Genomic DNA, 25,458 nt, shown 5'->3' on the forward strand with positions numbered 1-25,458 from the left:
GGTCTGCAGAAAGACCGGGAGGACGTTAGCGAGGAGGGAGGCGGAGGAGGCGGAGAGGTGACGCCGACGACGCCGAAGCGGGAGAACTAGGCAGCGACGGCGAGCGCGACCAAGCGAGCGAAGCAATGGCGTCGACGGGTGAGGCGAATCGTCCGAGGCCTGGCCGGGGAGGGGGAAGGAAGAGAAAGCGAAGCGGCCGTGAGGGGCCGGCAGAAGCGGGCGGCGAAGGGAAGTCGCGGCGTCGGCTCGTTCTGGAAGATTCCACCGCTCCGGAGCGCGCGTGGGGCGGGCAGGGGAAGGTCGGCCGGGCGGCCGTTGAGGGGGCCGGGGCGGGGGAGGGGCGGCGAGGGCGCGGCCGAGGGCGCAGGCGCGGCCCAGGCGCGGAGCGCGCGTGCGCAGACGAGGCGCTGCCACCGGGCCTAGTTGCTCCATTGAACAGCGGCGGGGGGGGAGGCGGGGGGTGGAACTGCAGCGCGGCCCCCATTTTATTTACTCCTCGGGATCTCCTTTTCGTGCTTTTTAATTTTACCCCCTCCTCGCTTTCACCTTGGCGTCCTTCCTATTTTTCTCTTCGACCCCGGGTTTCCTCCTCCCCATTTTTTTAATACTTCCGTTCTTGTTCTGCTCTTCGTCTCTGCCCCGGATTTTACTTTTATCTGTTGCTTTCCTCCCCTGCAAACGGTTCCTCCGTTCTTTGTCTTTATGTTTCTTTATTTATTAGAATTGTGCCCTGGCTTCCGGTTTGGGCGCCTCCCGTTTTGCCTCTGAACCAAAAAAAAAAAAAACACGTTCGGCTCAGAGTCATTGAAGTCATTGATTCTTTTTTGGAAGCACAGTTAGGACTATTCTGCTTTGTCCTGGCGTTTGTTATATTGCCTACCCTTGTTTTATCTTCAGTTGCTCTTCCTCTTTGGCCCTGGCTCTGCCTTCCTGCCTTGATCTTTATCTTGCAAACATTGCTGAATATCTTCTCTCTGCATGAGTCTTTTTGTTGCTGTCTTTAATTTAGAGCAGTGTTTCTCAACCTTGACAACTTTAAGATGTGTGAACGTCAACTCCCAGAATTCCCTAGCCAGCAAGGGAGTTGACGTCCATGCATCTTAAAGTTGCTAAGGTTGGGAAACAGTGATTTAGAGGATTGGATTCTGATTTTACTGCCTTCGTTTAATACCAGAGCTGGCTGATGCTTTATACTCTGTTTTTCTGCATTGTTGAGAATGGTCTGCAAGAAAATAAGTAATATGGATGTTGTATCTAAAACACAAGGCACCCTACCAAAGTTTTAAAGCAATTTTTTAAAGAAGTAGTCATGTTAAAATGAAACTTATTTTTAGCCAAGGAAATGGTTCATTCTTAAAATATTTTTAGCAGTACCTTTTTTCAGTTTTGTTGCTCCAAGCAACCAGTGATAGCAATTTACATCTCATGAAGTTGCACCTAGTTTACAAAAGTTAAAGGGTATAATTTGCTAAGTTCCAAGGCATCAGAAAATCATTTGGTCTTGCTGCAACTGGTTGATATGGCTTCAGCTCTGGAAATTGTCCTGGGGGGATATAAAGAGGCAATTGTATACAGCATAATCCAATAAAAATTTTGCAGTTTAAAAGGTCAAGATAAATAGTACACTTGGAAATAAGCCACTGCACCATATTAGTGGGGATGCTCGTGATCAAGCTGAAGGGCTTGTTAATTCCTGTTGGAGACTTAGGTGCAACACTTGTTTAGTTCCCTTCCTCAGTGAGACTTTAAAATGGCTTAACTGTTGTGTTTATATAGGTGAACGAATTACGAGATGCTTGTAAAGGCCACCTGGGTACAACATGCATGTGCATGTATATGTTAGTAGGGTAAGCCAAAAAAGCAGCTTGTAATTCTTTAAATAAAGGTTCCATTTTAAACACTGTTAATCCATATCAAGTACAATAAACTGGAAGGGAGACAGTATGGGACTCCTTACAGAAAATGAAAAGCCAAACAAATGGGATGTAAACAGATTTTACTGTTGATTATAACATATTTTACCTGATAAAGCAGGAAAACATGCCTGAAAATAATATACATAGAGACTTTTTTTGTTATAGTCTTGGCAGACTAAGAAGCAAAAGAATTACATTTGATTTTTATCTCAGGCTAAAATGTGGTATTCCAGGATCAGATTAGGTAGTTCCATCCAAGTTTAGAGGTCTGAGTGGGAGAAACTGACTTGAGAAAGCTTTGTGGATGGTTATCTGTTCAAGTCACTGTTGCGCTTTTTTGCATTTAGAATGTCTTGTATAGTATTTAAAATGAGATGCTGTGCAATGTTCTATTTCTGAATGAGACTAGGATGATATCCCCTCTAAATACTTTATCAAACATATTGCACTTTCAAGCTCATGTAATATAATTTGCCTTTTTTTATGCCCATGATGCTTGCGCCACAGTAAACCAATGCAGAGGATGTTACATTTATCCATAAAATATTGTAGTGCAAACATGCAAATGATTAGCCTAACCCTAACTCTGGCAAACTCCTTGGCTGTGGTTTGTTTCAGTTCAGCATGTCATCTTCATGCAGGTTGATAGAAACTTTCAGCTGAATATAGCCATAGCTTGTTTTAAGGTTGCTCATGGGTATGTGCCTTAGTTACCTATGGCCAAAGCGCCTTTCACTCTCTACTCAGAAGGATAGCTTGCTAGCCAGTGGAGAAGACTACATTCATGTTAACTTGCTTTTATAATTCAACAAGCATATAATTGGAAAGTTGTTGCATATCTGAAGATTTCTTATTTGCACCTTCAAAAATGCAGATAAATCTTGACTAAGGTAAACCAAAATGATGCCTTATGCATTTTGCGTGGGTCTACGTGTGGTAATTGTAAAAAGTGCTGTTGTAATTTTATACCAAGATGGCTTTGCACTTGATGATAAAATGTGGGTCAATTTAAAATACTAATGAGTCAAATCCCAAAATGGAGAAGGAAAGGAATAAAACACATTGTAGGCTGTGATTATTTTGTTTAAATAATTAATAAGGCAATAAACATTGATGGTACTTAATTTGCAGTGTGTGCTTGTACATAAGATGTTTTAAATGAAGAAAACTTTCTAGGAGAACAAGCACTAAAAGTGGTTAAATAATTTAAACTTTTATTGTATTATTGAAATGGAATCATATATGCAATTAGGCTCTTTCGATACAACTCAAAACTAAACTGATTGTGGTATGAGATAGTTACTTATTTGAGTCATGAGAAAAAAGATACTTAAAAATGGATCTACAAGCATTGTAAATTGAATAAGAAATTTCAAAATTGCATTAATTTAAGTCTGCATGTTAAAACAACTTACATCAATTTTAACTTCCAAATCAGTGCTAGAGTCAAGTTAACTTAAAATTGATAGTCGTCACCACTATAAATTTGAATTATAAGCCAAAAGAATGGATAACAGTAAATTTCTAGTCTAAGAAGTCTATCCTTACTTAACATTTTTCTTTATACAGTAATTTGCTAAAACCTTATATTAGGAGAAACCCAAACTTCAGATGTGGTACAAGCACATCAGTGGAATTATAATTCAGGAATGATTTCCGTGTTAAGGATACAGTTATTCTGATAACTACAAAGTGAATTTACATTCTGCATTTACAAATGCCATAGGTAGTAGCATTCTTAAATTTGCTATCCCATTCTATTGTGTTTAGTTAAAAATTAGGTCTAAATCTAGTATTTTAGCGGTTTTACTGGTAGAAATTATGCCTTTGCATAATTTCTGCAATTGGTGATAACTCTGAAATCTTCAGATACGTTGCAGGAATGTGGAGTAGAATTGGTGGTAATTGTTTATAATTGCCCACAATTGGTTGTCTAATTGATATCTCATTTAGTTGTAGAATGGGTACTCTTTAGATAGTTTTGTTATTTTGCAACAAATTTAATTGAGGGGGTTGTACTTCCCTAAATATAAAGAAGAAGAATCCAATACAATCACATTCTACCTTCTCAAAATCACACACAGAAAATACCACTTCTGTGAATGGAAGTTGGTAAGGCATTGGCTAGAGGCATAGCCAGAATGCATTATAAAATCAATAACGATTCTCAAGTACATGCTTTACAGAAGAACCATGCCTCATATTTATGCCCCCCCCAAAAAAACCATGAACAATCACTGGAAGAAAACAAAAACCCACATATATCAAAACAAACATACTGCCAAAATCAACTGAGATGTAGTAGAATTTTATTTCATTTATTTAGCATTTCAGTTTCACAAAAATTACAATCTGACTGCACTATATAAAAGCTACTTGCATTTTGCTTCTATAATAGTAATTCTTTTAATTGGTCTTCTGGTGAATATTAGCATAAGCTGTTTCCTCTCAGAAGAGTTCTTAAGACCTTTATTCTGAAGAGAAAAGTTAAACTAGATTTTAGACTAAGTTGCTTTACAGTGATTTTTTTTTTTGGTCTTACTCTTGATTTTGTCTTCTTACCATCTGCAGATTATAGTACCTACAGTCAAGCAGCTGCCCAGCAGGGGTAAGTGTGTTTTTCTATATATAATAATCTGTTATGTAAAGAAAGCGCGGATTAGAGTTCTTCTAATGTATTATCAGTTTTGACATTGCAGAGTTGTATAAAGAGCTTTGCTTCTACTTTGCATCAGAAGTGATGCATTTTACTCACTTTCTTTAACCATGGCTTTTGTTTTATAAACCTTCAAATATCTTGTTTTCTTTTCATAGCTATACTGCATATGCAGCTCAGCCAACTCAAGGATATGCACAGACTACCCAGGTAAAATACAGTCACCATGATAACAACCAAAAAAACCCCATGTGACCAGTTTGAAACTTTTACAGATTTTGTTAGATTTAAAAACAAACAGGAATCAGTTGAATTAGAAAACGCCTACCATCCCTATTCACAAAAATGCCTCTTTGTATCGGCACTCTTAGAAAAGAAAATTCTAAGTGCTAAAAGCCCATGAAAAATGTTGGCAAGCTTTCTGTAAAAGCCACCTCTCCTCTGATTTTTTTTTTAAAAAACTAGGTTTTATGGAGTCCTTGGTGCTCTCTGAGCTTGGTTGTTTGCTTGCAGATGTTTCATTATCCAACTAGGTAACATGATGTCAACCTAGTCAAGTAATGAGATGTCTGCAAGCAAACAGCCAAGCTCAGAGAGCGCCAAGGACTTCACAGTTCAACCCTGAGCTACAGATATTCTCCTCTGTTGAAACTAGGTTTTATCATATATGGAATGTAGAGTAGCTGATTTACAGGGTGACTGTTGTGGGGGGAAATGGGAAGGAGTGCTGTATGTGTGACCTTTTTTATTTAATCTTTATTTAAATTTTTTAAATGACAGTGCTATTGAAAACCATTTACAAATTGATGGACTATTATTAAGTGAAGCACTTCTAAAGAGCAACTAACTCAGTGACAGCATAGGAAGCAGAAGTTTCATTTCTTTCCCATATTTATCATTTTGCCTGTTTGAAACCCTGGCAGGAACAGGGGTTACCTCTGAATGGACAATGCTATACTTTATATAGTAAGGCATTTATATTTTTGAAGCTGCATTCCCATACATGTTTACTGGGAGTATTCTTCACCAAGCAGTGTGGATCATGTCAGAATAAGAATATCAAAGTGGTTTGTAAAGGCTTGACTCTTAACTGCTGTCTACAGGCAAGAGAAAAGTTTTTGCATAGTACTTAAGTATTTTAAAAAGCACTTGTGCTGCAGAGTTGAGAGGAAATGACAAAAAACTTTGGGAGATTTATGGTAGAGAACTTGAAAAGTAACAACGGATGGCTTAACCAAAGGTAACTTCACTTTTGGTAAATGTTAGTTCTGTGCTAAATGAAGTATATTTTATTATTTAACTTAAATTGTCTGCTAATGTAGCTGATTTTTCCTTTGTTACATTGTCCTGGCAAAACAGAGTGAATTGGGCTCATGGGAAGGCCATGAATACTTCTAGATCTTGACAACCAGCTGTCTACCTGTTTCCCTTTTTCTCTCAGTTCTCATGGGCTTTGTGTTCTCAGGAGATTATTCAATTGTTCTGCCTGATTTGAGGATGCTTGAAAATAGGAAATGGGATGATTTAACCTCTGACATGCATGTGCATAGAATTACAATCAAAATATGCTTCTTACATCTATTCTTCTACAGAATACAGTTTTAAAATATTTCCTCTTGGTTACAGGCATATGGGCAGCAAAGCTATGGCACGTATGGGCAACCCACTGACGTCAACTATACCCAGGCTCAGACAACAGCTACTTATGGACAAACTGCATATGCAAGCTCTTACGGGCAGCCTCCAACTGGTGAGTATATCTGTCTCCAGTCACGCCTGTATTTATTTTTTTGGGTGGGGGAGAGATTTATGCCACGGATTAATTTCCACTTGGGTATTAAGAAAGATTTGGGATACTGGCTCTCACATAATTGATACACTCCTGAAGAATAACAAAAACTGGCTGTTCATGTATTAACATTCCTGGGTGTTCTGAGACTCTAAACCTTTCTGTTGTTGAGGGAGGTAGTTCAAAGAGTGCTTGCTTGTTCTGATGGAATGCCCTCTACTTTTTGTCTCGTGCTTTCCACAGTAGAAGGGACCAGTACAGGTTTGAATATCCTGCTCAATTTTGCATGGGAAATGCTGTTCATTTCGTCTAAATGTATGGTGTTCACTCTTTAGGAGTTTTATTTTAGCAGCATAATTTGCAATATGGTCTTAGTGGGACCATTTGGTATTTGTTACTCCAGTTAGAAATAACATGTTTGTATGAAAAGTGCCATTAATTAGTTCTTTCTGGCTGCTGATCAAATTAATTTTTTTAAACCTCAGCTGTGGGGAAAGGGTTAACTCATTTTTTTCCAGTTTTCTAAAGGGTGAGCAGCATAATTAGACATATTTCAGTTGTTACAGCTACCATCCCTGCATGTTTCATTTTATTGGTTGCTCCTCCAAATGTATCCTTCATTGTTTTTGTAAATGCTCTGTAAAATACTTCACTTGCACAGTTAAAACCAGGATCTTAATGCTTTATTTTGACATTGCAAGAATACTGCCTTTGAAGGATGTGCAGAAACCAGTTGAATTTCAGTGCATGCGAAAACACTGTGAAAAACATCCCCACTACATTTCTGAGCATGCTTTTTCCCCTTGTGCTCAAAACCAGTTTCACCATGTAATAGAGTAGGGCTTTTAAAGAGAAGGAGGACAGCAGTTTTGACTATGCAGTCCGTGATGCAAGTACTTTAGAATATTTCAGAATTGTAGGGTAATAGGTAAAGAGATGTGGGTGTAAAACCTTTGCCATTATGGCAGCTTTTTTGCATTATAAATCAGAGCTGGGCAGCCATGCTGGCTGTATCTTGATTCTGCCCTGTTAGGTGGGCCCTGCAGGTTCAAATCTTAGGCAGAATGGTATGTCAGAATCAGGTAACAGAAGCTTCCCCATCAGGTCTGCAGCCCTTACATGTTCATGTTAGTCCATGCAGGGAAAGGGATGGGAGATGTCTGGGAAAGTGTGGTGGATGGCGTTTCTACCAGGGGAAGAGATACATGAAATGGAAAATGCAGTCTTTGGGGAAAGTCTTTCATAATTGGCTCAGGGCTGTGCCACTTTGGAAGGTTTTCTTAAGTTGCACGTCTTTGGTGTTTGGTTTTAATGAGATTGTTAGCTGAAGAACGGCGGAGAGGAGGGTTTGGGTTTTTTCTTTTTTACCTTTTTCATTAATTGGAAGGGGGTTTGTTCAAAGATTTCATATAGAAAAAAAAGATTGGGGAAAGAACATTTATACTTGAAAAATGATTATTTTTTAACAAATATGATTTTGAGATGCTCCAATGTAAAAAGTTTAGCTAACTCTTAGTCCTGAATGCCTCACAATGAAGATGCATAGCCCTTTTGAGTTGAAGTCTGCTTTTGGCTTTGGAATCACCTGCTGTAGTTGCAGAACATCATTGGGGTAAGGGCAAAGAACTGGGTGGGGCCAAGACAACTAAAGTTGTTTCAGTTGAGCTTAATGCAGCTAATAATGGTTACTAAGTAAGGGTTAAGTGATAGTTCTTATGAACGACCCTAATTGGGACCGGCAACTCCGATGCTAAGTGAAATGCTTGTTAAGTGAAACATGTGACTGCCCCGTTTAGCAATGGCAGTTCCGTCAGTCCCCGTTGCTGTCGTTAAACGAATCCTGTGCAGTCATTAGGCGAGGACCCACTCCAATCCAAGCCATTCCCGGCTTGGTCCCTCCCACCCCTGAGCCTCAGTTCTTCCAAAGGAAGGGACTACCTCCCCTTCAACTCCTCCCACCTGCCTATCTCCCCCTCCACATGGTGCAGCAAGAAGCCACAGTGCAGCTAGCAGCCCCATTGCCATGACTAGCAGCACCAGAGCCCTGGTGGCTTGGCAGGAAGCGCCTGCTTAAGAGCCCTCCTCCTCCTCCTGTGCCCCATCAGCTTACCAAGTGCCCCAGTGCTGCAGGGAAGGATCACCCCAGTTGGCAGGGGTGTGCAGTGAGGTGCAGCATGGATTGTCCTGGCCAGCAGGGTCCTGGCCCCTTCCCGGCAGGGCAGAGGCACACGCCCCCCCATATCTCTTACTCTCTGGCCTGTAGGATGTTTTTGTGGTGAGCCCAGCATAGGGAGGCTGGTGAAGATGATGAATGTCAGCTGTGGGGGCAGCAATGCAGCAGCTGGGGTTGGTTGTAAGTGCAGGCAAACCTGAATTTTTATCATGTGACTGCAGGGGCTTTGCAATGGTGGTGAGCTTGGGGACCAGTCGCAAGTCCATTTTTCCAGCACTGTCCTAACTTTGAATGGATGTTAAGCAAGGACTGCCTGTACAATTTCCTCCTGTATTTATATTACTGCCTAGTAATACTTCCGGAAGGGTTCTGAGGCTTGTTTCCGTGGTTTGGGAGAGCAAATGTTGTGTACAACTTACAACCATGCTAACACCTGGGGTCTCTTTTAAATTAGACACACAGGTCTGCGTGGTGTTTTTAAACTCTTATGTCACCTTCGATCTAGTGAGTTAGCTCAGATGATTTGGTTAGTATCCAACAGAATTTCTAACTTGCTGCTTTGAAGAGCACACATCCATACCATATCATATTTAAAAGTGTCCTAAATGTCAGAAATTGTTTGGTTCTACAGGTAGTCCTTGACTTAGGACCACAGTTGGACCAGAATTTCTGTTGTTAAGTGATGTGGTCACTAAGCGAGTTGCACCTTATTTTTATGGCTGCGGTCGTTAAGCGAATCGTGCTGTTGTTAAGCAAATCTGGCTTCTCCCATTGACTTGGCTTGCTCCCCCCGGGAAGGATGCAAATGCTGATTATGTGACCTGGGATATTGCAACCATCATAAATACATGCCGGTTGCCAAGTGCCCAAATCCTGACCATGGGGACACTGCGACGGTCGTAAGTGTGAGGAGTGGTCATAAGTCACTATTTCCAGAGCTGTCATAACTTCAAATAGTCATTAAACGAATGGTCATAAGTTGAGAGGACTACTTTATGCATTGGAGGTGCTCTTAGAAAAACAGGAATTATAATATTTCTTGAGGAAGTGTTTCAATTTCTCAAAAGAAGATGTATATCTTAACTGTGAATTTAAAAATTAGTTTAATGCAGCTCATGATTTGTATCAACAGTACAAAGAGTGTGGGGTTGCTTTACCCATGCATTACAAGAAGTCAGTCTAAAATTCAGAAATGTTTATATGTTAAATTGTCCTTTATTATATGTAGGATTTGCCAGTTGGCAGTGTTTATGTTGCAAAGTCACATGAAAATGAGCCTTATAGACTTGAAGCATTTGAAGAATGAGTAGCGCAGCCTTTGTAAACTTGTACTCTCTAGATATGTTGGACTACAATTTCCACCATCCTCAACTGGAATGGTCAGGGCTGTGCAGATGATGGGAACTGTAGTCCAGTTCATTTGGAGGGCTGCCTGGTTGGGAAAGACTGATTTAATTTTTGGAGGCAGTAATTTCTAAGTAAGTGAGCCAAGTGCTTAGCTTTCCAGTAATATGTTGTGCCAGCTGCTTGAATTATGCTCTTGAAAGCTAGATGTTAGTAGAACAGCTGTTGTGGAAGGAGTGTTACTGTGTTCCTCTGCCACTGCTGCTTTCTGCAGACCAGCAGGAAGGAAGAAGGGAACTGTGTAGAGTTTATTTATATCCTCCTAGAGAACCCAGTGTGGTGGATTAGTTATTGCACAAGGCTGCAGCCAGACTTTTGGTTTTAACACTGTGTGATTTCAGGAGAGGGTATAAATTGGTCCTATTGAGAGTGCTTTCTTCTCCCACTCCCCCCAAAAACTACGTGCACGGAGTAAGTTAGCTCATCAGAAATTGTACTATACTGTGTTGTCCCAGATTTGGGTAGAATTCAGAAAGTGACTCCTGTCCCCTTTCTGAAATGGTACTTTCAGAATTCTAGCACATTTCCTATAATACATTAAATGGTTCTGTTTTGTTTTCATACCGAATATGATTTTTTTTAAAAAAATAAGTATTTTAATGTGGAAAAGAGGAAAGTTGATACCATTGTGTTTTGCTGCTGGTTATGTTTAAAATGAAACCAGTGACAGCTCACAAGCCTATTCTTTATAATTGGATTTGAAAGCTGGAGTGTATAATAACTAGCACCGCCAGCGGTCTGTTAGATAGCAGTAAAGGAATATGCTGTGGCACCCCATTAATTACTTTACTCTTTATATGCTTGAGTTCGGTTGGGTGGCCTTCCCCAACCTGGTCACCCTCCGGCTGCATGGTTTTCAGCTCCCAGAATCCTCAGCAGTAGTTATCCTGATTGGAGAATCCTTTGGTCTTTAATTTCAGACTTCCTTGATCTCAGATTAAGGTTATTCCAGGCCCCAGGACATGTCTGTTTATGCAGCTGACAAGGAATGAGAAGCACCGCAGTTTTACTTACTTAATTACTTACTTACTTACTTCTTTTGCAGGTTACACTACCCCAGCTGCCCCCCAGGCTTATAGCCAGCCTGTCCAAGGATATGGCACAGCTGCTTATGACACAACGACTGCCACAGTTACTACCACGCAGGCTTCTTACGCAGCCCCATCTGCTTACGGCGCCCAGCCTGCCTATCCTACCTACGGGCAGCAGCCGACGAATACGACACCTGCGAGGTAAGACACAGACGTGGCTGAACTGAAAAAGCTGTACGACGCTTCTGTTCTGCTTTTTCCCTGGTTTGCAAATGCTCGGCCAAATCGTTTCCTTCCTGCTCTCCCGTCTCCCCTGCCCCATCTCCGTTAATGCGTAAGTGAAGTGGCTTGCATGTAAAATTCACTCTTGTGTTGTGCAAAGATACCTTCGTTGTTTTCTTTTAAATAGTTTGTCTTGGTGATCGGTACAGTTCCTGATCTCAGAACAAGGCCAGTTATTAATGGCTACAGACATGCCTCCCCACAGCACGCACACAGGAGAGAGTAGCAATATTGATGGTTATTTTCCAGGATAAATATTTTCTGTCTCAAGCAGCGTAAAGTAGATATGAAAAAGTTATGTTTGAAATTGAAGAACCATAAGAGGTGATATACTTGAACAACCACTACATAAGAGAAAAATGGTTTTTTACACCACGTTACATGATGTTCGTGCAATTGCTGGTTTCTCACCTGAAGAGCTGGGAGAAAGCTTCGTATAGCTTTGTGCTTTTGCTTCTTGGTCTCCTGTTTAGACCCCAGGATGGCAGCAAGCCTTCAGAGACTAGCCAAGCTCAGTCTAGCTCAACAGGCTACAGTCAGCCAAGCCTAGGATATGGACAGAGTAACTACAGCTATCAGGTTCCTGGAAGTTACCCGATGCAGCCAGTGACTGCCCCTCCGTCCTATCCGCCAACCAGGTGAGCATTCACAAATCCTTAGCTTGCCCTCTCTCTGTATTTGGACTCTGCTGGATGAAATGTGCAATGATTGGATGGCATTTTACAGGAAGCTTTGAAGCTGGCAGCCCTTTTAAAACTTACCCCCTCTTGGCCCTTTGGTGGCACAAAAGTTAAATGTCTTGGCTTCCCAGACCATGCCTTGGGTAGTGATTTCATGAACAATGACCACAATGCTGGGTTTGTATAGCGTGCTAGTTCAAAATCAAACGTTAAACACTGTGGAGCGTAAGAGAAGTGGGTTTTTTTGTACCCCCACCCCCTGAAGCCATTCAGTTGTATTACACTATATTAGGGCAGGCTGTACCGAAGCTACCTGCTTCTGGGTTTCAGTGTTCAGGAGATGGAACCATATTCTCTGTGCCACTCCTAACTTTACTCCATCCCTGGCTTTTTAACCTCAAGGGAAACAGTCTTGTGAAAGTTTCACGTGTTGAATTGTGTTGGTCTGGTTAGAGAAAAATCAATCCTTAACAAGGACAATTTTCAAGAAAAAAATGAAGTAATGTTATGCAAACTGCAGCAGTGACCAGTGATCAGTATTGTTTGGAGTCCCCGTATTCCTGATGGCTGCTAATAACATGCATCTTTTAAATATGAAAATGCATCAGACCCAGACATTTTTCCGATAGGGCTGCCTGTTGATGAAGAACACCTAGCTTGGGCTAGGCCAGCTTTAAAAACATTTTTTTTAAACCGGTGGCTCTTTCTCTGTCCTTTGGCATATCTTTTCAGCTACTCCTCTTCTCAACCAAGTAGTTACGATCAGAGCACTTACTCTCAGCAGAGCAGCTATGGTCAGCAGAGTAGCTATGGGCAACAGAGTAGCTACGGGCAGCAAAGCAGCTATGGGCAGCAGCCCCCCACCAGCTACCCACCTCCCACCGGATCCTACAGCCAGGCTCCGAGCCAGTACAGCCAGCAGAGCAGCAGCTATGGGCAGCCAAGTAAGTTCTGCAGACCTCTCCCCCGGTTTCAGTCCCAGGTCCCCACCTGTGGCATATCCTTTCAGCCGTGCTTAATTCTGCATGTTTCGTTCGCTAAGAGCCTCTGCTTTCTTGTCTGACCCAACTTTGAATTTCAGCTTGCGTTTTTATTCAGCATTTAATGTTTAGGCTGGTTACAAACTGTTGATAGAAAAACAAAAGGCTAGATTTCTGGTAGAGGTTTGGTTTCAGTGATCCAATAAACTCTTTGTTCTTTTGAGTTTCTGCCCCTTGGGGGAGCCAGAAAAGCTGTCTCTTTGTTTGAACTTAGTCACCCTAGGAGCAAGGGGATCCTTATTTAATTGGATTGTTGAAGATTAGGACAGGAGGGCAGGGCGAAGCCGAGCGTAAAGCCAGCTGATAAGATTTGCAGGTTCTTCCCTCGCTGATGCTCTGCACCCCCAGGGCTGCGTTGCTCGTTTGTCCGTGACTGCAGCACGCTTCCTTAATGCTGTGTGACTTGCTCCTTAGGTTCGTTCCGCCAAGACCATCCCAGCAACATGGGTGTGTATGGCCAAGACTCTGGAGGCTTTTCAGGCCCAGGAGAAAGCCGGAGCTTGAGCGGCCCTGAAAACAGGGGCAGGGGAAGAGGGGGATTTGATCGTGGAGGCGTGAGCAGAGGTGGGCGGGGAGGAGGCGGCCGCGGCGGAATGGGGTAAGAGCAAATCTTTTCTTCCTTCCTCTCATTAATTTGATTTTACCCTGTAGGGTGTGCGGCAGAAAGAAGGGCTGAAAGATGTCAGAGTAAATGACTTTCCATGGAGGATATGTTATTAATAGCAAGTAGCTAGACTACTAATTAATCCATGGAACCATCTTGTTAAGGGGAATAGGGGCAGGATGTATTTTCCCTGCAGTGGTTGGAGCTGGGTCACGAGAGGGTTCCGGGCGTTCAAATTAATGAAACTTTCAGCTCCCTTCCACACTTAACAGAGGGGATATCCTCTGAGGGTTGAACAGTCTTTGGGTTGAACACACACACCCCTTCCAGGAGATCTGCATGTTATTCCTTTGCTCCTTGCTGGTTTTTGCTGTTTCAGGTATATACAAAGGTGTCCGCTGCTTTTTGTAAAGCCTTTTCTTGTTCTAGCTGTGTTTGCTCTTGACGGTAGCTCCTTGAGCTAGTGGCAGAGCTGCGTGGATGTGTCAGCTACTTCTTGAAGCCCCACAGCTCTGGTGTGGCCATTGCCTGCGTGCAGGTTTTGGCAAGAGTGCCCAGCAGTGCCCTTAAATAAGCAGTAACAAACCAAACTCAGAGATCTGAGTGCAGCTCCCCACTGGAGCTTTCAGGTGTCCTAAATCAGTTTGGCCATTTTAAATGATGGCGGAATCTGATTTGGGAAGCTTGTTCCATCAGTTCTTGTTTTCCATGATTGATTGATTGAAGGTAAAGATGTGGTGGTCGATTGAGGGACTTGATAACTGAAGGTGCCGTTGTGTGTGTTCTGCCCATGAATGCCATGCTATGCAGAGGGTTCGCTCGGCAGACGGATTTGGTTAAGGGACGGGGAAAGAGAAGGGTTCCATCTGTTGTCACTCCTAATGTGGATGCATCTTTCCAACTCCACCAGGTCTGATGATTTGGATAAACAAAAGAACCACTCTGCATAGTTGAAACACCAATGAATCCAGATGGTTTGAAATCTTTATGGCAGTCATTCATCTGCTTTTATGACTTCAAAACCTGTTCAGTTAATGACCAAACCTTTTAACATACTGAAGAATAACCCTTTCAGATTGGCTTGAATGGAAAAGGGCTCCGTAGTTTTGTATAAAGATTTCATCTGTTAGGTGTTCCTAGATGTGTTTAAAATAGACTTAGACACTTGAAATGGCTATCACCACATCTCTCTCCTCCCCCTCCCCTTTCTTTTAAAACTTAAACTCATCTCTAGCCCTTTTTGATGCAGGGCATCCAGGTGTCTTCAGATTCATACACGTGCCCAAAACTCCATTTAAATTGAAAATTGGAGGGGAGGGGGTTACCTTTGCTATTGGCAGCGGAAAAATTGCAGCCCAGAGCTGGCTCCGTGATGTCAGCCCAGAGTTGGGGCTCGGGTGCTGGGTCTTCCGGTCATGGTGTGGTGATGCATTTCAGTATCTGCCCTGCAGGTAAGGAGCCCAATGTTCTTAACATGATGCCCTTTTTCATTGCCTCAATATTTTTATATTTTCACTGGCTGTTAAACATGGAAACTTTTTAACATGCTTTGTCGCATTTATATGCTACAGGTTACAAAGTGAGAGCCTTGTATACACTTCAGTACTTAAAAAGTACCCGTACTCAGTACTCAGCCGGCAGCATAATGAAAAGTGGGACTAGACACGGTGTCCATATGGAGAGGAAAAAAATATATACATAGAATATTTTTAACCAAATGTGTTCATTGTATAAATGGAAACCTTCTGTAACTTTGGTAACTGCATATAGTATTTCATGTTTGGTAATGAAACTAGAGGGGAGGTGTAATAACTTTAGAATTGTGTAAAATTAAAGTGTAAACATCTGTTAAAAAGGGAAAGATTACATATATGGTGTATACTTTGGGAACAAAGAAAAGCTGCATGCATCAGCTTGAAATTGTGTTTATTAAATCTTTTATGGGTTAAAGGTGCAATACTTGCTATCGGTTAATTGTTCTTCTCCCTCCTTTTTTTTTTTTTTTTAAATTCACGTCCTTTTACTTTTTTTAAAAAAGAAAGACCCCACTTCATCAATGAGGCTCTGTTTGCCCACCAATTGAATTTCATGATTCTGCCCTGCGCTAAAAACATAAATACTGATCTTCATTGACTTGTGATACCCAAAGTTGCATCCTTAGACCTTGGAATGTGGTGTATTCTGTAAGACGACCTTTCACAGAGACTGTTAAATCCAGTAGAGACCTGAATGTATGGTTTAGTGACTGTCATCTGAATTGTGTTCTAGGGTTTGCTGTCTTTTTTCTTTTCCTTTTCCTTTTTGAACTGTTAATGTTAAAGGTTCTCCATCCAGGAATTTGGCTTATTCTCCCTCTTGCAAGAGGCTGAGGATGCAACTTTATGTACACAAAACAAGGAGGGAGTTGACGAGAGGACTATCCTGGTATGTGGGTATCAGTATTTTTTTTAAAAAAGTGGAAAAAAATCCCTTTCCACTTCCCGAAGCCAAGTATTGCATTGTTAACGCCATTAGCCGTGGAACAGTCCCGCTGCCAAAGTGTGGTGTCCAGCCCCAGGCAAACAAAGGTGTCACGTGTGTAAAGGAGATTTGAACAAGCTGCCCTGAAGAAAGGCCTAGTGACGAGATGACAGACAGACAGACAGACAGATGCATTGTTTGGATATGTTAGCCAGTGCCCTTCTCCCAGTGAGCCCCAGAGGCTCCAGGCGGTACTGGCTTTTTAAAGGGAAAGGCCTTCATTTCTTCGTTTATCCCCCCAGCAGCGCTGGAGAGCGAGGTGGCTTCAATAAGCCTGGTGGTAAGTTTTTGAGCATTACAATGGGATCGTGTTTAAAAAAAAAATGCAGCCAGAAAATTTAAAAAAAAACCATAATATTTATTAGTTTCATAAGTGGTTAAAGTGCCATATGCAACAGAAATTTAATGGGTACTGCCGGCAATGCCTTTGGGTCTATAAGGTTTTAACCTATGGTTACAGAACAAAGGGTAAAACAAAGGGTGATGAGGTGTTGAGAGAAACTAATTGGGGAAGGAATCACTTTCAGAGGCTTTGGCGTTTTAATAAGTAACCTTGGTAAACTTGGAACACTGACCCAAGAAAGCCCCTTGAACCAAGTGTAATATCAGGTGATGGTTTAGAAGGCTGCTAAAATTGCAAGCCGCAAAAGCATAAAGGGTATGCATTGCAAACTTTTTTGCAGTGCGGTCAATTTGAGTTTTTACCCATGCCATCTAATAGCGGTTGTAAATAGGTAGTTGTGTGTTTTGTCGGTAGCATAGCTTGCAAGGCGTGCACTAACAATGGCTTCTGTGATTTCTTTTCCCCTGGACGACAGGACACATGGATGAAGGGCCAGATCTCGATTTAGGTAACTTTCAGTCACTGCTTAAAATAATTATAAGAGATTCCTGTTTCATTCGTTACCCTCAGCGCACCAGCCTTCTCTCCCACCTGCATCCATTTGTCCTTTGCTGAAACGAGAAGGCAACATTTTGACAAACAAGGTGAAAACTCTTGTTGAGGCCCAGAATTGATTGATCAGCCTGTTACTGGCCCTGGTTTTGGTGAAAAAGCAGTTCAGGGTCTCTTTTAGAGAGCCTGCACAAAGCTCCAGCTCCTCCATGTCTTTGTATGTTTACTTGCTCTACATTCTTGCACACGGCTTATGCTCTGCTGGCTGAATTTAGATTAAGCGGCCTTCTTGAGGCCAGGGGTCCGTGAGGGTTAGCTGGACTTGGTTATTTGTGACTCCGATGGTCTCCTTGTGTAGCCTTCTCTGGTACAGTATATGTAAATCAGGGTAGCAACTTCAGTATAGCAACCCAGGTTTAATGGTTGTTTGGGAAGTTGCATAGGGTCCTTGGGAAAGCAGGAAGGAATATTCAGTCACTTTGAAGACATTTTAACGACTCAGATGATTGGGATGATACATTACTTGTGTCTGCAGGCCCACCGATAGACCTAGATGATGACATCGATAACAGTTCCGTGTACGTACAGGGGCTGACTGACAACGTGACTCTTGAGGAGCTGACTGACTTCTTCAAACAGTGTGGTATTGTCAAGGTGAATATCACCATGATTTGATGCTGCTACTTGTAACTTGGAGGCTTTGGTGGGGTGAAATCTAGCAGAAAAATCCTGGCTTCATGTGGTTATCAGTCTCCCCAAGTTATTTACTGGACCCAGGATTTTGTTGTGCTTTCAAAATCCTTCTGTTAAGGATTTTGAAATACAATGAATATAATAACTCCTAAATATATGTAGGGCACAGAATGGAAGTCAGATTTGGCTGCAATAATCATGCCTATTTCTAGACCTTTTGCTTAAACAATTTAATAATTGGAGCTTGTGGTGGTGTGGTGCTAGTATAGGCGTGCAAACTGTTTTGAACACAACGTGTTTCAGAATTAAAGTGTTCTGCATGCACCTGGCATCAGTCGGTTGCCTTAATTTGCAACTTAAATTCTCAGCACTGAGAATAGTTTCTCTCCCCGACCCCCATTATTCCCCAGATGAATAAAAGAACTGGACAACCCATGATAACAATCTACCTTGACAAAGATACTGGGAAGCCAAAAGGAGATGCAACCGTGTGCTATGATGATCCACCAACTGCCAAAGCAGCTGTAGAATGGCTTGATGGTGAGTTAGTTTACAACATGCATGTCAGTGTTCATACTAATGTCAGAATTTGCAAAGGTTCAACTTAAGATGCATATCTTTGGTCAGCAAGTTTGGGTTATGCTTTGATTTCTGCAGAAGTGCAGCCTGATGAGGGAATAATTCAACCTTGAGCAGAAGGCTATTTTGCCCTTACACTTAGAGAGAAACGCGTGGAGATGCCTCCTGAAACCTCAGAAGCAGCTAAATGAATGTGATGCAGTTGAGAGCTGCCTGCTTCTCTCTGTTGAGTTTAGCTCTATAAAGTCTCACGGTGGTTTCTTCCCCCTCAGAGAAGGATTGGGAACTGTGTCAGTTCGAAGGAGGCCCCTTCCTTTCCCTGTTGTTTTCAGCCATCCCTGTTTTCTCTCAGCTGGGGAGGAAGAGGCAGGGTGGCTCTTGCCCATTCAGGCATTATACACTTTCCTCATCAGAAACCTCACTGATATTCTTCAGACTAGCCCTGCATTGGTCTTGTAGCACTGGCTGATAGATGGTGCTTGCCTCCTATCAATTCTGCTGTTGGGGAATTGAGTCCAGCCCCTGGACTGTTCCCAGTTGCTCCTCCTTGCACAAAGGGCCTGACAGGCCTTTCTTGATTCAAATAGCTCAGGGCTAGTTACCAGCTGTCAGTGTTGCCAGCACCTCAGGCACAGTACGGATGATTTGATGACCAAGAGGGCATCTGCTTTGTTTCAGGGAAGGACTTTCAAGGCAGCAAACTCAAGGTCTCCATGACTCGGAAGAAGCTGCCTCTGAACAGCATGAGAGGAGGAATGCTGCCACGTGAGCCTCGTGGCATGCCTCCCCCACTCCGTGGAGGTAACCTTGGGGCACAGGGCACGCTGTCACCAGAAAGCACACTAGGACAGATCAACGTGGGATGCACCCGGGGGTCCTCAGACTCACAAGGCGTTGTCTTTCAGGCCCAGGAGGTCCGGGAGGGCCAGGCGGTCCTGGAGGTCCGATGGGTCGTATGGGAAGCCGAGGCGGTGACAGGGGCGGTGGCTTTGCCCCGAGAGGGCCACGAGGATCCAGAGGAAACCCTTCTGGTGGAGGAAATGTCCAGCACCGAGCTGGAGACTGGCAGTGTCCCAACCCGTAAGTCACGTGTCTCGTCCTTCCCCGCCTCCCGAGCACAGCAGCATCCCCGTAGCTCCTGCCTGCTTTGGGGCTTCCATGTTGGAAATGGCCGAGAATAAAGCGGGACCACCCTTTCAGGATAATTAATCACTGTACACTGTATTCGTCGCCCGGCCTTTCAGTGCATCTGCCCATCTGGGCAGCATGTAATTCATTTTCCTGTCTGACCTGCTGCTTTCCTAGAGAAGCAGAAGTGGTATTCTCTGCGCCGGTCATGCTGGAAGAGGAGGGGCGCTGCTCATCTCTTTGCTCTTGCCCGAGAATATACGGGGGTTTGGTTGTCTCGATCCGACCAAGCCTCCCCACAACACGTGCTTCTCCTCTTAACGGAACGCTGCTCCTTTCCAGGGGCTGTGGGAACCAGAACTTCGCCTGGCGAACAGAATGCAATCAGTGCAAGGCTCCGAAGCCCGAAGGCTTCCTCCCACCACCCTTCCCGCCACCAGGTACGTCCCTCTTGTCTGCGAGCTGGGGCGGGAGTCGGAATATTTGACACTGATCTCTGCTTATGTGATATTCACAAGGTCCTGGATTCTTGCTTGGAAAACCGCTGCCACTTAGAGGGCTCATATACGGGACAAATAGTGGTAAGGGTATTGTACAGGTGGTATATTTTTCCTTCGTTTGTGTATACGCTTCTGGAACGGTAAATGAGGAGTTGGTCTCGCACAGCGCACACTAGTACAGTAACTGCTGTTGGTAATTGGAAGCACTGCCTGTGGACGCAGAAGCTGAGGTCGAGAGGAAGCTGCTCTGTCATTGATGGGGTGTCTCCTGCAAGAGCCATGCCGGCTCTGTGGGGCCCGGGGCAAGGGAAGCTCTGGAAGAGCCTCAGGGTCTTCCCCGCTCGTGTGGAGTGTGTTGAGGCGAGCAGCTTGTGTGTGGGGCTTCTGACGGCTTAGATCCCTTATGGGATGAGTAGCTCCTGAGAGTAGGAAGGCAGCAGCGTTAGTGGCCAGCATTGGCACTTGGGTGATCTTCCAATTACTGCAACTTCTGGACCCAGCCTTGCTGGTGGGGTGGGATCATTTTCGTAGTGACACTGAGGCCTCCCATCACAGCAGGAGTCTGTTCAAGCAGCTCCGTGCTGTTCCCATCACATCTTCCTGCGTTTACAAGCTTTTGATTAAGGGTATTTTTAAAGCAGGCAGCCACTTTCCCATTGCCACCCTTTGGCTTTCCCTCATCAAATCTCCCTTGCCTGATTCCAGTTCCTCTCGCTCTCCAGTCCAATATACCCTGAGGAGAGCAAGTCAGCTGGGTGCTGGGCATTGAGACCTCCCCCCAAATCAGGGGTCTGTCTTGACTGAATCTCCTGTTTTGTTCTTTTTCCCTATGCTGAGGGTAGCTCTCATGCTCTCATTTTGGAACCCAGAATTTAAGCAGCAAGAAAGCCTCACAGTAGCCATTAAAACCAGTTTTTATCTTTCTAGAGAATCTGTCAATCATCGAGGGTTTCACTTTGCAGTGTCAGAATCTAGGCAGCTTAGTTGCTCCCCAGTTGGGCTGGCCAAGTCATCTGTGTCAGCCCCCCCGCCTCCAAACCCTCTAAAAGGGTTGGGCTTAAAGGCCCAGTATGCCCACCCAGGAGCACATTGAGGAAACCTGGAGGTGTGTTTATTTCAAGTAACTGCTGCCTTAAGTCCTAGATACTATGCTGGGCTTCCGCAAGATCCGCTGAATTGTCTGGTAGCTGATGGTGGCATGTTGGGGCTCTTCTTTTGGTGCTTCATCTGGTCCTTGGACCTGCCCAGTCCCACAGATGGGCAAGCCCTGACTCAGCCTGCATGTAACACGTCCCCCATCGCAGCCCTCGCCACTCCCCGCAGTGCGAGAAGCAGCCTCCAGTCACCAAAAAGTCTCCCCTCTGCACTGTGATGAAGATGTCTGCAATTTGTTTGCTTTCTCTCTCCCTGGACAAGCAGAATAAACCATCTGCTCACCCTGAAAATAGGGGTCTCTGCCACGTCAATGGGCATCGTGAGCTGTGGCAGGAGAAGGCCCATGTGTGGACCTCGCTTTTGAGGCTCTGCAGACCATAGTCTGTGCCTCAGTTGAAAACAAGAATCAGCCTTGTTTTAGATCAATGTTTTTCAAACACGGCAACTTTAAGATGTGAGGACTTCCAACTCCCAGAATTTCCCAACCAGCCATGCTGGTTGGGGAATTCTGGGAGTTGAAGTCCACACATCTTAAAGTTGCCGTGTTTGAAAAACGCTGTTTTAGATTCAAGATGTGTCAGGAAAGCCTTCCCTGATCCTTTAGCTCAGATGGCACCATGCAGATCCCCTAGCTTTAGCGTACCCACCAGAGGCCATTCTCGCAACCTCTCGTTCAGAGCAGGTCAAAGGGTGGCCGCGCCCAAGTTCAGGCCGACTCTCTCTCTGGATATACCGAAAGCGTGAGGACAGTTCAGGAACCGCTGTCTGGGCAGTTGGAATTTTGCTTGCAGCTCTGTCCGCGCCCGCTGCTTCTGTCACGCTGATGGAGGAAGGGACGGGTGCCGTATTCCGGGGAGCGGGGAGCTCTCGGGAGATTAAATCAAACGCACCAGCGTTTCTGTGGTTTCCTGCGTAGCTTGACCTGTGTGCCCCAGAGCCTGTCGTCTGCGCTTCCGAGACGGCCGCCTGAGTGTCGCCTGCCTCGGGTGGCCGTTCGCTCGAATGAGTGGTGCCGTCTTTCTGCACTAGGTGGCGACCGCGGCAGGGGCGGCCCCAGCGGCATGAGAGGCGGCCGAGGAGGCCTCATGGACCGTGGCGGCCCCGGAGGGATGTTTCGCGGTGGCCGTGGCGGAGACAGAGGTGGATTCCGAGGAGGCCGCGGCATGGACCGAGGGGGCTTCGGAGGGGGCCGGCGAGGAGGCCCCGGGGGCCCGCCTGGACCTCTCATGGAGCAGATAGGAGGCAGAGGCAGCAGACGTGGAGGACCAGGGAAAATGGACAAGTAAGCCTGGCACTGGCAGCGCCGGAGGGCGAGCGGGGGAGTTTAGGCTGGCAGACGGAGAGTTTGGCTCTGTTCTGATCCGATTCCTTCTCTTTCCAGGGGAGAACACCGTCAGGACCGCAGAGACCGGCCCTATTAGAGGCCAGTGACCCCCCCTTTTTCCTGCTGGACTGCATTTACTACCAGATTTATTTTTTAAACCAGAAAATGTTTTAAATTTATAATTCCATATTTATAATGTTGGCCACAACATTATGATGATTCCTTGTCTGTACTTAGTATTTTTCACCATTTGTGGAGAAACATTAAAACAAAAGTTAAATGGTAGTGTGCTGAGTTATTCTTTATTCTTTTCCTTTTAAAAAATGGTTGTTTAACTAAAAACTCATTAAAAAAAAAAAACAACATTGTTGTGAGCATGTCCAGTAAATCTGTGTTGAAGGTCAGGAGGATGGAAACTTACTGTAACAATGTTAATGGTTGTGATGTTTTTTAAATAAACTTCCAAATGTTTATAAATGCAACCCTTTGGAGCATGTCTTCAGCACCAGCTCTGGTAGGACTGTGACCAGCCTCCAGGTTCCCACATTGCGAGGAAGACGTGGGATCGGCACCTGGCGTGGTGTAAAGGCCCCACTTTGCGACACTTCCAGTGGGAATGGAGCACTGCCCTTTCCACTTGCAAGATAAATCGCGGTATTCCTGTAGAAACTCTTGTGTCTTGCACGGCAGGCTCTTTCAGATCAGATGTTTGTCGTTCAGTTATGCACTGAACTGTTTCACGTTCTGTAGGCAAACCGTGGCACAATCTCAGTTTGCACGACGATTTAGTTAATTTTGCCTGGCACCGTCAGTGCAGAGAGCATTCTGGGTTAATGGGATGTGTGAATGTGCTTCCCCTGAGCTCATTTCGTTTTGGAGTCAGCTGTTTCTACTAAACTGAGATCCCTCAGAAAATCAGCTCAGGAGCTTTGCTGGAAGATACCCAAGGATTACTTTAAGAATTCCCACCAGGTTAATAGCATATTTGCAAACCTTCGCAGCACAAGATGCGTTTCAACAGGTATTTGTGCACAGTCTGTGGAAATGTGTTTTGTTTTGTCAACTACTTCTGGCAGTTTATGAGGACGACTTTCTGCCTCTAACAGATGCAGTAACTTCACAGTTAAGGGAGTGATTGGCCCAGAATTTCTGCAGTCTTCTCTTGACTGTCCTGCTTTAATAAACAGAATTGCCTTCCTATAATAATTGGTGGCTTTTAGTGATTTTTTTTTCCCTGTTGGGACAAAGGGAGCCAGATAAGAATGGCAAAGGAGAAATAAATGTTCATTTATCAGTTAAAAACAGCCATCCTGAATGAGCCAGCATGTGTTTTTTTTTTCCTGCAAAACCACATGGGATTCCAGCAGACCTTGTTTCAGTTTTTCTGTGCTTAAAATAAATTGCTGAAAAATGGAGAACTTGGTCATACGCTTTCATCAGGGTGTTTACAAAGTCTGGGATCATCACAAAGTAGCTGTTTAGATTTGAGTAATAAACCCTTATCTGGTCAGGAAGGCAGATAAAGCTGTGATTTTCATCTTTGATTTAAAACTGCCTGAAAATACATTTTGGATCGTTGATTTTGACAGCTCAGGAACACCTATTCCTGCGGTTTACCCTCTTCCCACGTGGCACCCTGGGCTGCCGGGCCAGTGCACTTAGCCTTTACCCCAACAGGCAAGGCCCCACCCAGTTTGGCTTAATTTAAATCCTCCTACTAAACCGCTGGCCCAGTGCACCCGTCTCAAGCACAGTATTTCCAGCTGTGTGTATTGGCCCTGCATACGCTGCAGAGGCATTTTTAGAAAGCACTACCGCTGGGTGCAGCAACCTAATAGATGGTTAGGGAAATAACTTGTAAAAATAGACCCTAGGGAACACCTAGTAAAGAAAGTGATGTGGTTTGCCTCGTGATAAATGGGTGTGTGTCTGTCCTCCCCGTGGCTGCCCTTCAGAATTTGAATGGTTCAAAGCTGTTTGGAGACTCCTGCTCTTGAATTGATAAAAATGGTGAGGGAAGGACACTTCAACCTGTGGCTCTACCCTTCCTCAAATGATTTGGGGTGGGACTTAACCTTCCACAGGGGCCGACCTCCTTACAGCTGGAAATGGTCACTTGCAAATGGTCAAGTGCGCCTCTGCAGCCCGGTGCAAGATCGGTTGCAAGCATTCTGGGAATTGAAGTCCTGCGCAACTGGAGGACAGGGTGCGCCTGCTGCAAAGTGGCATGGGCTGGGTTCCGAGTGCCCCACTGAGGAAGGCAGACCTCTTTGGAAAAGGAGGGCTGGTCTCTCTCTCTAATCTAAATTAGGTACAAATGGTTGCATTGCAAATTTTCCTGAGTGTCCCACTCATGCAATATTTCATGCCCGGAACTGAAGGAGGAACCAAGATTCCTTACGATAAAATATTTTGTAGCTAAGAACAGAACTATCCTGAGATCTTTCTTGATCCTTTGATTCCCCCCGCTTATAGTTATTAGATCCCATTTTTACTATGCACATGAAAGCAAAGAGCAGAATCTGAACTTTTAAATGTAATTGAATGGGTTCAGAAACAAAACGTATTTTGTGTGTATGTGTGTGTATACACGCAGTCAGGTGTGCAATTCTGGGTTCATGTCCAGAAGGATCCTGGCAATTAGAGAAGGTTCAGAACAGTGTTTCTCAACTTTGGCAACTGTTAAGTTGTGTGGACTTCAACTCCCAGAATTCCCCAGTCACCATGCTGGCTGGGGAATTCTGGGAGTTGCAGTCCCCATCTTCATGTTGCCAAGGTTGAAACACACACACAGGTGGGATAAATGTGTGGGTATACACACATACATACTGTACATACATAGGGTCTGAGTAATACATAAGCAAACTTGCCCAATGTTGTTTCTTCCCAGAATTCCCCATCAGTTGTCTGGGATTTCTGGGCCAAAACACTGACATTCAAGGCTGCCTAGTGCCCCAAGTATTTTTTTTACTAAATGTTTCACCTGTTAGAAAAATGAATTGGGGATGCAGGGATAGAAGGCACAGCGTTGATGCCTTCCCCAGAGCAGAGTTCCCCAGAGCAGATAACTTGCAGATGTCAGGACCTCA

General features: G+C 44.2%; 1 protein-coding gene across 5 annotated transcripts; it reads left to right on the forward strand.

Annotated features, from left to right (window-relative positions):
• The first annotated feature begins 2 nt into the window (after nt 1–2).
• EWSR1 (EWS RNA binding protein 1) lies at nt 3–23,468 on the forward strand. Of its 5 annotated transcripts, none has more exons than XM_088143174.1 (18): nt 3–138; nt 4,488–4,524; nt 4,731–4,782; nt 6,199–6,322; nt 10,984–11,170; nt 11,725–11,889; nt 12,664–12,875; nt 13,386–13,569; nt 16,338–16,375; nt 16,914–16,946; nt 17,526–17,644; nt 18,094–18,223; nt 18,941–19,063; nt 19,168–19,342; nt 19,733–19,830; nt 19,909–19,971; nt 22,075–22,327; nt 22,427–23,467. In XM_088143174.1, the coding sequence occupies exons 1-18, from the start codon at nt 126–128 to the stop codon at nt 22,464–22,466; spliced, it is 2,046 nt and encodes a 681-aa protein (XP_087999300.1). In that variant the 5' UTR covers nt 3–125; the 3' UTR covers nt 22,467–23,467. The 5 variants fall into 5 exon arrangements, with proteins under 5 accessions (XP_087999300.1, XP_087999301.1, XP_087999302.1 ...); XM_088143175.1 differs by having other exon boundaries at nt 16,341–16,375; XM_088143176.1 differs by lacking the exon at nt 19,909–19,971 and having other exon boundaries at nt 22,427–23,465.
• Nucleotides 23,469–25,458: the final 1,990 nt, after the last annotated feature.

Source organism: Python bivittatus, unplaced genomic scaffold (assembly GCF_059951505.1).
Source record: "Python bivittatus isolate LINGU-HERP-01145 unplaced genomic scaffold, Pbiv_v1 ctg000280_np1212, whole genome shotgun sequence".
NCBI classification, from domain to species: Eukaryota; Metazoa; Chordata; class Lepidosauria; order Squamata; family Pythonidae; genus Python; species Python bivittatus.

Bases quoted from the DNA above. Each gene is read 5' to 3' on its own strand.
- EWSR1 (XM_088143174.1), top strand. The intron at 17,645-18,093 runs GTGAATATCACC...ATTATTCCCCAG, and splicing joins AACAGTGTGGTATTGTCAAG to ATGAATAAAAGAACTGGACA. The intron at 18,224-18,940 runs GTGAGTTAGTTT...GCTTTGTTTCAG, and splicing joins AGCTGTAGAATGGCTTGATG to GGAAGGACTTTCAAGGCAGC.